The sequence below is a fragment of the Corvus kubaryi genome, unplaced genomic scaffold, assembly GCF_017639235.1.
Source record: "Corvus kubaryi isolate FWS band 111438036 unplaced genomic scaffold, C.kubaryi_AGA036_p1.0 37334, whole genome shotgun sequence".
NCBI lineage: Eukaryota > Metazoa > Chordata > Aves > Passeriformes > Corvidae > Corvus > Corvus kubaryi.
Window position 1 is genome coordinate 9547439 of NW_024581108.1, and position 12347 is coordinate 9559785.

At 41.4% G+C, this 12347-nt stretch overlaps 1 protein-coding gene across 3 annotated transcripts in view; it reads right to left on the reverse strand.

Annotated features, from left to right (window-relative positions):
- Positions 1–11196, reverse strand: part of MTF2 (metal response element binding transcription factor 2) — a 31720-nt gene extending 20524 nt beyond the window's left edge. For 2 of the 3 annotated variants that reach the window (XR_006016450.1, XM_042030197.1), the window contains exons 1-3: positions 10983–11196; positions 866–1064; positions 637–718 (exon numbers count right to left, since the gene is read on the reverse strand). Coding sequence is in view for 1 of the 3 variants with exons in the window: in XM_042030197.1 (XP_041886131.1) it covers positions 637–718; positions 866–1064; positions 10983–10987 (286 nt within the window). In the remaining 2 variants the exon portion in view is untranslated. Of the gene's footprint in view, positions 1–636; positions 719–865; positions 1065–10593; positions 10651–10982 lie in introns of those variants that run through there. The other variant, XM_042030199.1, reaches the window with a different exon arrangement.
- Between the last annotated feature and the right edge of the window lie 1151 nt (positions 11197–12347).

The following is a 12347-nucleotide window of genomic DNA, read 5'->3' on the forward strand; positions in this document are numbered from 1 at the left end:
ATAGAATGAGGAAATTGTAATGGATTTTCAGAAGGAATTATCATCCATGCTTCATTAGCATTAGGTTATAAAAAATATTTACAATCCAAATGTCTGAAAACCAAAAAGGTATTATACAATAGGTGCCTCACTTGATAACTACACATTTCTCTATACCACACAAATACTCTAAAACCTGTAATGGTTTCTTATCTGCAACAGTTATGGTGTTACTTTTAAATTTTTAGAAGTCGAAACTCTGTTCAAACATAAGATTTACCAGGTTTTAGTTTCTTTCCACATCATGTTGTTTCAACTGAAAACAGTACAAAGAACATAAACTTGGTGTAAATGGAGTTTTCTGTTAAGGCAGAGAACATAATCTACCCCCATCTAAACAAACTCAAATGTGATTATTTTTAGAAGTCTTCTCCACCCCACACATGTGAAAAATAACAAACATAAAAAACCCCAACCCAAAACAAAACAGTAACTTCAACGACAGAGTTGTTTGAAAATATTTTTTTCTTACTTGCCTAATTTTTGATCCTGGATCACATTAAATTATACCACTCTTTAGAATAAAAGAATATAATGTAATCATGTTTTTAACAGATACAGTAATCTAAACAATGACTACTTCATGGAAGCTCTTGCCTGTTTGTATGTCCTTCCAGAGAACCCAGGATTTGGAACTGTCTTCAAATATAATGAAGCAGTTCTGTTTCAGTTTGTTTATCTGAAAGACAGAAATATAGAGGAAGCCATGAGTAAAAGTACTAAACAGAAGAATGTATTTCATACTACATAAGCGAGACAATAATACTGCAATTTTCAACAATAAGTGATACTTTACAACTCCAGTGAAGTTAAAAAATGTCTTTACCTTTTTGATAGTTCCAAGATAAAACAAGCCATCTGACCATCTAGCTAGGACATCCTGACCTTCCTCAAATTTACAAAGTGGCTTTTTGGCTTTCTGTCCATCACGTAATGACAGCTTGGTCAGAGATGCTGAGCTCTTATGGCTGCGACGTAAAGGAGACCGCTTATGGACCAGTGAATTACCCACCGCTGTAGAGTCTCTAAAGGAAGGGAAGCAAGAGAAGAGGTAACCAGAATTAGGTTAAAAGAAATGTGTGTTGGAAATACCAGTATGACTGACTCTAGAACCTCAGCTAATGGAAGACCTGCTCGCCTTTTCTGACTTTACACATCTTTAGTAGCAGTTCCTCTGTTACTATACAAGTGTACAAAATCTGAAAAGGACAAGTTTATAGAAAGAGAAGCATTCTATGAAATCAACTAATGTAAACGAGAATGGGGACACACTAACTTCCTAGCTCAGAGACTCTTCACATAATCACCAGAAGCATTGAAAAACACATCAAAAACATTCAATACAGGATTACTTATGCAAAACTCAAATCACTGCCAGTTTTCTAAAATTCCAAGGAAGCTAAAAAGGTCCTAAGCCAATTCTAACTGCATTACCTTGGTAGGGATAATACAGGTTAAGCATTATGCTGGCTGAAGGTAAATACTAACTGAGGTATGCCCAACACAGAATCATGCTTTGCCACTAAGCATAGCTATAGAGCTTTACAGCACAGGATGACTTTCTACATGTTAAATTTCTTATATAAAATAAATTTTCCTCTCTGTTAGAATAAGAGTGGAAAATAATAAGGAAGGAAAAACAACAGATCTTGCAACATTTCTTCATACATGAAACCCAAAATCGTGAGTTATTTGTATCAATAAGCATTTTTCCTCATATATTCCACAATATATAGTCTATTTATATGTAAGTGTGAACATGCTTTTATGTCAGACTACCTGTGAAACACTATGCTTCAATTAAAAGAGCAAAATATAGAAAATCATAAAACAAGACCAGACAGTGCACAAGGAAGAATCTTCATAAGTAATACCCAGAATCTGAGACTATGTAATAAAGCTACCATTTGTATATCCAAATGTATTTTTTCTAGAAACTACATGTATGTGTAACTAGGATGCAAACAGTTAGGGATCAGGGAATTAAATAGGATTGAAGAGCAGTTTCACCTCACTCAAGATATCTTAGGTATATTATCAGCACCAGAAACATTTGAATTAATCTCAAAGCACCAACAAAAGCAGTAAACTAATCAGTGTCCCATAGAGTTTGAGAACGGCTATACAGATATTCAAGAAGTTGCTCTACAGCTTCAAAGAGAAAACAATCTTCTCTCTAAAGAATTTACTATTCCCATTTAATATGACAGTAAAACTGGAAAGGTAATGGCTTAAAGTATCATATTAAACAGTTTAAACCAGGAAGGTTAGGCACAAGAAAATCAGCTGCTTTAAGATATTTATAATCAGTGTGACATTAAACAATGATATGGCAGTAAGAGTAGCTATAATGGGCCTCTGGCATCCTCATGCACAACTGGGTCACCAATTTAAGTCCTGCTTGATCCCAAATACAAAAATATTCAGATGGGTAACTAGGGAAGACCAGAGGAACAAACAAAAACCTTTGGCTTGTTTCACAGCTGGCACCTTGTCACTTCATCTGACATCCTTCATCACTGCATCAGAAAATTAAACTGTCATTTCCCATCTTCTCTCTTCATGGTACAGTAACAGCGTTCAGACCCACCACCCAGCCAGATTTCCCAGATAAAAAATCTTACCAATTCTGCTGCTTCTTACACAAAAGCTGATTCAAGTTACTGCTGCTTTTCCTCAGCTCTTCTCTAACCTCTGATAAATGGAACAGGATACATGTAGCATTCAAAATAGGTTTACCATCATAGAGTAAAAGCACGGCAGCCCAGCACACTAAGTTTCTGCTTTCTTAGTACTAACACTTGGTTTACAACTGTTTTGACAGAACTACTCTCAGAGAGGTTCAAAAATTTTCTTTCCAAAGTTTTTCTAGGGTTTAAGACCCTAGGAAAAGCTAGGTTCACCTGGCTAGGCTAGCCTAGAAATTGGTAGCTATTTGTGCTACAAGGGAGGAACATTTGCTCTTCTTTTCCAGTACTTGAAAAAATGTGTGAAAGATCTCATACTGAATACACAAAAAGACACAAATTCGTTTATCATAAACAGTACAGACTGCCATTTAAAAAACAACTACAAGCTTTATACTCAAAATAGTCTTCAAAAGCATTCTTTTAAGTACAAAAGTTTGTCTAACAACTCCATTGAAATCATAACAAAAAAAAAGTGTGCATAATTTTCAGGCACAAAACACTTAAATGAATCTATACATTTACTTATACAACAGCATAAATTCACAATAGCAGCTTCAGACCCTGAGGAAGCTTGATACACAGTAAAGATGTGAGCCAATAAACCAGACACTTCTCCATTGTCCATACTGCTCTCTTTGTGAGTGATGGCAGTGCAGAAGTGATGACTAAACAGCTCACGAAAGCAGCTCCTGCTGAGGCAGTTTATGGTTTATCTCAGAGACTGAAAATAGGGCTAGTTACCACAATAGGCTGACAGTAGCTTAACAGTTGCTTTCCACATGGATAGGAAGTTTCTCTCCAGGGAAACATTCCCTCAATGTTTTTGACTGAGATTAAGTAGGAAGAGCTACTGTTTTAACAAGTTGACTTTAATGAGCAGGACGTAAGTTACTTACAGTAGGTGTCTCTGAAGTATCCTCTGGAACTACCGCACAAGAAATGTGGTGCAGACCACCGTAAAAGCTACATGCACAAAATGTTACTAACTTGCCCATCTGTCTTGTCACAGCTCTATCTGTTGTAGTGGAATGCCAAAAAGTCACACCTACCATTAAAATAAAACTCTTGCTGGAAGTTAAAAGGCAAACTGAATTTCAAAATTGGCAAGCAAGAAGTTTAAGGTTCCATATTGCCTAGAAACTTGCTTTCCAGTCTTCCCTAAAGTTACATAGCACCTTCCTACTGTACTATTTATAGTTACCAACAAAATTAGTAACCTTGAAATAACAATTTCCCCATCTTAAACATTTCTCTCCAAGAACTTATAATTGCACAATATCCAACAGATGCACTGTCTTTCAAAAAATACTTTCCAATATAAAGATCTAACTTACCTCATTTAACTTGCACAATCAAGCTACGCTGTATGTCATACAGCATGTATGGCTTTACATCTATTATTCAGTACTAAGTTTGTCATACTGTATTCTTACTCTGGCACTTAAAATGCAAAAACAAAGAAAAGTACTTACATACCCATACAATCTTTCAGAAGTTAGTGGTAGCAGTCAGTAAAATGTGCCTGCACACTGATATAGTTTGAAAATAGAAATGAACTTCCACCTTTTCTTGAAAGTTGATGTCGTGAAGTACCGAAAATGCTCACCAATTTTTCACCTTGAAGTCTTCTCAAGCAAGACAGACAGAAGAATACCTTATATTCATCTACTTAATGAATTAGTTTATAATATGTTGCAGAAGCAGAAGATTGTAATTGTCAACAGAAATGGCAAACTGCCTCCCAAAGTAAACTACCTAAATGAGTCAGACTTATGAACCATAAGCAGTTACTATGCCTAGCATTTTATTTATTAAAATTAAATTTGTTTGTTTTGATTTGCTTGTAACTCTAACCTCTTTACTAGCAGTTAGTAAATTTTGGTGTCCATTTAGTGCCTCTACTCCTCTACAGCAATCCTACTGAAGGAAGAAGTGGGAAAAGCTGGGGGAAAAGATGCAAAGAGGCTGGAGGATCAAAAAGACTGAGCATTCTTGTTTCCAAGTGTCAGATTTTTCTTAAGATCATTCATACTACTGTACTCCTTCAGTCGCAACAACTGCTATGAAAAAACTTCTGTTAAGAAAAGCTCCCTTGGACAGGTTTGGCTTTTTTTTTCCCCAGCCATCTCAGTTCACTGATCTGCTTCACAGAATGGTTTGTAAGCACAACTGAATAAACGCAAACAAGCAGCTTAGGACAAAAACTCCCTCAGCTGGCACTGCCAGACTGCATGACTGAACTGTAGTCAGGTTCACTGACAATCCATTCACTTTCAGGAAACTTTTTGAGAAGGACCACCTGACTCATAAATGCTGCAATGGCAACAGGCGATAGCTACCCTATGAGCACAGATAGTATCTTTAATGTTTCCAGAAACTAAGTTTTAACAACAAAGTGCCCAAAGAATACTAAGAGAAAATTTTAATACACTGAGAAAACTCAATGTGGGACAAAGAGCTCATTTATTCCTGGTAAATAGAAATCACAGTGAAGGGATGATGACTTTAAAGATTTATCAAAAGGGAATTCAGACTAGAAATCACACACAGAGCATTCTACTAAGACAACTCACAGAGGTTTAGGATCTATCTCAAAACTGGAAATGCGGTATCGCACAGGAAAGGAAAATATAGTGATAGGACTTATGATAACTAGAGATAATCACTTCAAGTTCCAGAAGTATGATGGTACTGCTAATTAATAACAATTTTCTTTGGTCTGAAGTTGCAAACTAGCCTTTTATTATCCTTTATTAGAGAAAACTGAACTACCAGCAGCCTGTTCTTCTCTCCTTAAAACAGGACAGTTAACATTCACATGGAATGAGGGGAGTGGAGGTCTAGCAAGGGCTCAGAACACACAAAACTGACGGCAGTTTCACACATGGCTTACCCAATACAGCAGCTTGCTTCCTTCCCAGCAGCTCTGGAATGACCAGCTGCCTTCTCCATTAGCTTTCTACTCAGTTTTCTTTCCCTTACTATGGATTCACTGACTGATACTTAAAACAAATCAAAGTACAAAGAGATCTGGTGACTAAACAAGCCAGGTAACCAAGTGCTCACAGCTAGAAGACAGCAGAAGAGGGAAATTAATCTTGTCTGAGAGTAATAATGTTAGCTTGTTTACCCAGCTCCACATAACCAAGCTAAAGCCATGTTTCCAACATTGCCTGTGACTTGGATCTAGTACCTACATTAACAGCTGGAGACATGCTGGATCCTACCCACATTTCTTCTTTTCAGCTTCTCCACTATTTATGAGATCTCATACCAACCATTATCTGTTCACTGTGGCAAACATACTCTCCTCCCCCAAATAAAAAGATTCTGCTGGGTCAGAAATTAGCAGGTCAAAATTAGCAGGATGACAAGTCAAACTTAAGTTAACTTCCTCTACCCCAACCCAGATCCAAACTTCAGAACAGGTCGATTGAACAAAAAACAAAAAAGAAAAAAATCAATTACATGTAAACAGGCCATTATAGTAGTACATTGCCATTAACTTCTATTAAGCAAAGGATAAAGTACAAATCCAGATTTATAGTCTATCCTCTACACTACTTCATAGACTGAAATGAATATTGCTTTTCCAATGTGCTGTGCCATACAACATCTACAAAACACACTTGGAGCTCCTTATCTTTACACTATTTTGCATGCTAGTACAATCAAAAGCCAACTGTACCAAAGAAGGGCAAAGGGACCATAATCTAGGCATCCCTCAGTCTAGAAAAGTAGAGAGTAATTATTGGGGGATAAGAAATACATTATTAAAATTACTTTCAGTTTTAAGCATTTAGGAAAATACAATAATTCAGGGTAGAAAGGTTCTCAGGAACTCTCTACTCCTGCTCAGCATAGCATTAACCATGAGGTCAAACCAGGTGGCCACAAAAGCGCCCTGGGCCCCTGTTCCACTGCAGAGCTGCCACCCCAGGGAGTGGGGATGTTCCCTCCCCCACCAGAATCTCTCTTATTCCAATGTAGGCACAGTTACCTCTTGTCCTCCTGCCATGCACTGCTGTGAAGAGACTAATTGCATCACACTAACTTTCTCATAGGAGCTGGAAGGCTGCAGTTATGTCTCCTGAAGCTCAATGAACCCAGCTCCCTAAGGCCCCTCTCATAGGGCACCTGCTCCAGTCCCTGACTGTCTTTGTGGTCCTACACCAAACTCACCTAGCTGGCTGTCTCTTGCAGTGGGAGCACGAAAATACAGCATTCTATCTAGATGCTGTCTAACAAGTTTTGTGTAGAAGGAAATTATCACTGCCCCTCAGTCTTCTACTTCTGTTAATATAGCCCAGGATACCACTTGCCTTAGCTCCCAGGACACAGTGCTGGCTAGCATTCTGCTTTCTGTCAGATCCCCAGCCAATCTTAGCCTGGGGTTCCTTCTTCAGATGCAGGACTTTGCTTTCTTATCTGTTGAATTTCATGAAGTTCATGTTCAATCTCTTCCTTCAACCTTGCTGAAACTGAGGTTAGACGAGGTTCTCCCCATGTTAAAAACCCTGCCATTTTTAACACAGAAGGTGGTCAGGTTGTTCAGGCCATGGTTTATATCTTTGGTGACTGTTACTAGTCATCGCCTTTCAATGCATCCAGAGACATCCTCCAGGAAGACTTCATGACTTCCCTAATGACCAAAGTGAAGCTAACCAGCCTGTGGTTAGTTGAACTCTTAGCCCTTTCCAAAGATGGGTGTAACATTTACTATTCTCTAATCATTACAGATTAGCTCTGTTCTCCACAACTTGGAATAGTAAGGAAGAGCCCTACAAGAACATCACACAGTTTCCTTGGTGCTCTTGAAAGCAGTCTGGTCTGATGGGCCTACATGAGTCAAGTTCACATTTGTTCAAATGTGCAGCAAGCCAATTCATAGGCCACTCGAGCAAAGTTTAACAAATACACCCTGGATAGAAGTTAAAATAGCATTTAAAGCAGAACAACTTTGTCCTACCAATGATTTCAGGGTAACTATTCTGTATAAGCCGCTCCTTGTCAATATGATATGAAAATTGTAACTTGCTTATTCTCAGCTTTACCCAGTCAACCCTAATACTACCCATGACAATCAAATGTGATTTCACATAATACATTACTACCCCAATAGGGTGGTTGGCTTTGGCAAGGGTTTTAATTCTTTCAAAGGGCCTTACCTTTTGGCTATGATTTTTTTTCTCTGAATTCTTCTGTCTGGTCAGACTTTTTAAGGAACACTCCAGTTATCCCAGAATATCTTTTCATTAGTGAGTTTTTTAAGTAGATCCATGCTTTCAGAAGTATATACATCACATTACCTGACAAAAGTAATAAATTTTGCTTCTAAGAAATAAAAAATTGGTAATAAAAACTACGTGAGGCCTCACAGCCTATTCATCTGACTAGCAGTTACATCTATGGGTCTGTTGCATATCAGAAAGAAGTTTAGCCAGAAGACTGAGGGGAAGCGACTATTTCCTTCTCCACAAAACTTGTTAGCATCTAGATAGAATACTGTGGTTTTGTTCTCTGACCCTGTGAAATATGACTGTCCTTAATATGATTGATCCATACTGTTAAAAAGAGGTAGTCACCAGGATAAATGTACTCCCATGTTCATAATACTATAATCATTTGTAATTTTGTTTTTACTTGCTCACATTCTCCCTCAAGAAATTTTAAATAAGTGGTTTAATTCCATTTGATATAAATAGTGAAAGCATTACAGTTTAAAACATCATTACAGAATAACATATTTCTCTACATATTTAGTATGCAGGGAAATAGGACAGGGCAGACATGTATCGCAAGAGCCATTTGTTTGGGATCGATCACGTGTTTGTACAAGAAGAGGCAGAAGGTACAGGGAGAAAACAACGGTACCAGGCCACGGGACACCTTTTCAATCAGAATTTCCCTTAATTGTATCCTAAGCACGTCTGTGAATACAGCAACTGCCTCTTGGATTTCTGCAGTACCCAACTCCAGTACATGCAGCAACACACGTGCGGGAGTATGAGCACACATCCCAGCAATTAAAGAGATAACAGACAACATGCTGACTTGCTCTAGAAGAAGTGGGGAAGAAAAATGATTTCAGAGCTGACCAAAACCCCAAAATGGTAAGTTTTCTTCTTTAAGGTTAGTCTACGAGAACAGCAACCTTCATAAGCATTCCACAGAATTAAAAAAACAAATAGATCTGAAACATAAGTAAAGTAGTATTATCCTTGAAGATAGATAGTGAATGAAGTATGTCCAGACCCATCAGGAATGCTCTCATCATTAGTTCTCCTTCTCTCAAAGAAAGTTAAGCTTCTTGATTTCACTCCTCCATGGAGATTACATCTCCAGCAATACCTGTGGTTTTATAATTCTTCTCCTGTTGTGTTTTGCTCAAAGACACACTTCCCCTCCATTTCCAGCAAGGAAGGCTTGTAAAGAAGGTGAAACCAAGTCTGCAGCAAGGCCAGCGGCCAGTTGCACAAAATATGTGGTCAATTCACGAACTAAGAGAAGATTCATATTGGCTTCTAGTCACATCTCCAAGCTTCCTCCTCCACAACTCTTTGTGAGGAGCACAAAATATGCCTTAGTGCCTCTACATTACTTCACATCCATCTCCAGGGAATACAGAAGTCCACTGTCTACTAGGAATTAACTGGAACTCATTTGTTACAGCTACTCTTCCCATAAATTTTACCTGATCTTCTGGTGCAGGGAGGGACAAACATAACTTCATACTAACTACCAATACATGTCTCTTTCACCTATTAAAAAATACATATACTCACTGCTGACTAGCCATATTAAGTCATATGAGAAGCATCTACATCTGATTTAAACTTCTTTCCAGAACAGAAAAGGCAATTTGTTGAGAAGCCACACACCTGTACTTGACAAAATAAGGGTTAACTGCAGAAAACATTATACTCTCAGTACAGATTTACATTTCACAGATTGTACCTCCTTGCAAAGACCCTTCTCATTTTCACTATATTATGCATCTCCTTTCATACTCTCAATCTTTGTTTTCCCTTATTCTCCTTTAAATGAAAAGCTATGAACTCACTAACCTGTATTCTAATAATACAGAAACTAAACTTTCCCCCCCTCTCTTTTAATCTCATTTTTTTTCAAATTAAATGTAATTTGAGCTCTCAAAAAAAGGGACAAACGTTACCAGGTTAACTTTTACCAACCTGACTAGAGATCAAAAGAAAAAAAAAACAACAGTGAAACTGTTTTGTTACCATCCCACACTTTTGGTTTGAGTGTATATCACTGATCACATTCCCTTACTCTAAATCAGCAGAAAACCATGTCATCATCCATTACTACGTTTGACCTTTAAAGTTATGATAAGCTGGGTCTATCACAAATTCTAGAAACCACCATAAGGCTACACTGCTTTCCTGGCAGAACCTTTCACTTAATTATGCAGGCCCTCGACTTCTAATAGCACCCTGATACTTCATGGATGAATGACAACCCTTCGTATTTCAACACTAATATCAGTGTCCAGAACATCCAGCACAGACCCATATTGTTCTCTTTCACTAAAAGAGGTATCAGCCCATTCTTTCCACAGAATTCAATACCAAAAAAATCAAAATGCATTACTGCACATGCTTTCAGCCAGCAACAGTTACCACACTTTAGCAGACTAAAGCCCTACCGTGCACATTCAAATCGTCATGGCTGACAGAAATTAAAGAGGTGAGGCGTTGCAAAAAAACCCAAAAAAACCAAAAAACCAAAAAAAACCAAAAAACCACAACAACAAAAAAACCCCACCCCAAACAAACAAACAAAAAAAAAGAAACAAAAACCACAAACCCCCTCAAACAAAGTTACCAACGAGCACCACTACCTCTTTGTGCTGCTGCTCTCTTCGCACTCGAGCGAACGCAGCCTACTCGGACAATATCCTTAAAGGAGAAGATGAAAATCCAGCTGGCGCGAGGCTGATGGCTCCTCACCGCTGCAACCCCCGGCCTCGCCGCCGACCGGCCAGCTGCCTCCCTCCCTTTGTTTTGGTCACCGAGAAGCACCACTGACCCCTCACATTCGCTTGCCAGCGGCCGCTCGGAGGGAGCTCCCTCCCCCTCCCCCCAAGGCCTCGGGGCCCCCCGCGCCACAGCGGGGCCCCTCACCGCGCTCCCCGCCGTGGCGCCGGGATGCGGCACCGGCGGCCCGGGCTGCGGGGATCGCCTCCCACCGCGCGGGCCCGGCCGCCCCTCCCTCCCCCCCACCCCTCACCTCATTCGGTCTCTCCAGTGGTGCCAACTGCCTCATACAGGGAAATCGGCGAGCTCGGGAGCCTCCCCCGGCGGCGCGGCGCGGTGCGGCCGGGCGCTCGGTGCGCAGCGGGCCCCCCGGGCGCGGACCCGCTGCGGAAGGCGGCGGGGGACGGTCAGACCCGCCTCACGGGCAGCCCGGCCCCAGCGCAGCCCCTCGCCATTTTTGTTTCCCGCGGAGGAGGCGCTGGTGCATTCTGGGAGCACAAAGGGCCGCGGCCCCGCCCCGGCGGCCCCGCCTGCGCCGGCAGCGCCGGGGGCGGGCGCGGGAGCACCGCGGCGGAAGGACATGGGTGCAGCCGAACTTTCGCCGCTGCTGAACAAAGAGGGACTATTTTAGGCGTGCGCGCCCGGCGCGGATCTGTGCGCGCAGCCGGGGCTCGTTTTGGCTGCGCTGCTCATTGTTCCCGCCGCACCTGAGGGGATGCGGTAGTGCCCGGGTCCTGCCGCTCCGCGGGACCCCCCGCTCGGGCTCAGGGACAAGCTCCCCGCGTTAGTGGGGTTGGCCCTGCCATGTAGAATGATCCTGGGTCCGCCTTCTTGCTCGGGTTGTTGGCGAGGCGAGGCTCGGCCCAGGTACCGGAGGGTGCCGCGGCGGGCCCGTGGGCAGCGGACTGGACAGTGTACTCCTCTGCACTGACATCGGGATGCTGCCATTTTAGGAGATGAGCTGAACCTCAGTTCCAGTTTTTAGCAGCAGCTGTATTAGCTAAACTAATGGAACAGGCTGAACAGGGAGGTCCTGGAGTCTCCCTCTGGATTCGTTCAAAACCCACCTGGACGCATTTCTGTACTACCTGCTCTAGGTGACCCTGCCTTGGCAGGGGGGTTGGACTGGATGATCTCCAGAGGTGCCTTCCAACGCTAACAATTCTCTGATTCCGGAAATAGCTTTTTGTTTTCCATCATTGTGTTTGTAGTTATTCAGACTCAGTACTGGGCCAGTGTCTATGGTCCACATGGTTAAGCACGGCAATTGCCCAATACCGTGGTAATAAGCACTATAAAGCTTTTGTCCTAACCATGTAAGGGCCCTTGCTGTGTGCCCTGTGTAACACTGGAATGCAAGTGCTCCCTGGATGAGACCTCACCCACCGGTGTCACTCTCAGGAACGGCTGAACTTGGAAGACTGGATGGTGAATTTAGGATTCCAATCTCTCTCCTGCTCAAACTGCCCAAGTTCTCAAAGCATTCTTCCCTCTTGGGATAAGCCACTGAAACTAAGCTACTGGATCAGTTTGCCATCCATGGAAAGGGGCACAGGGAGGGAAGCCTGGGCAGAGCATTGGAGTACAGCTTAGTGTGGCCAAGTTACATCAGAATAAA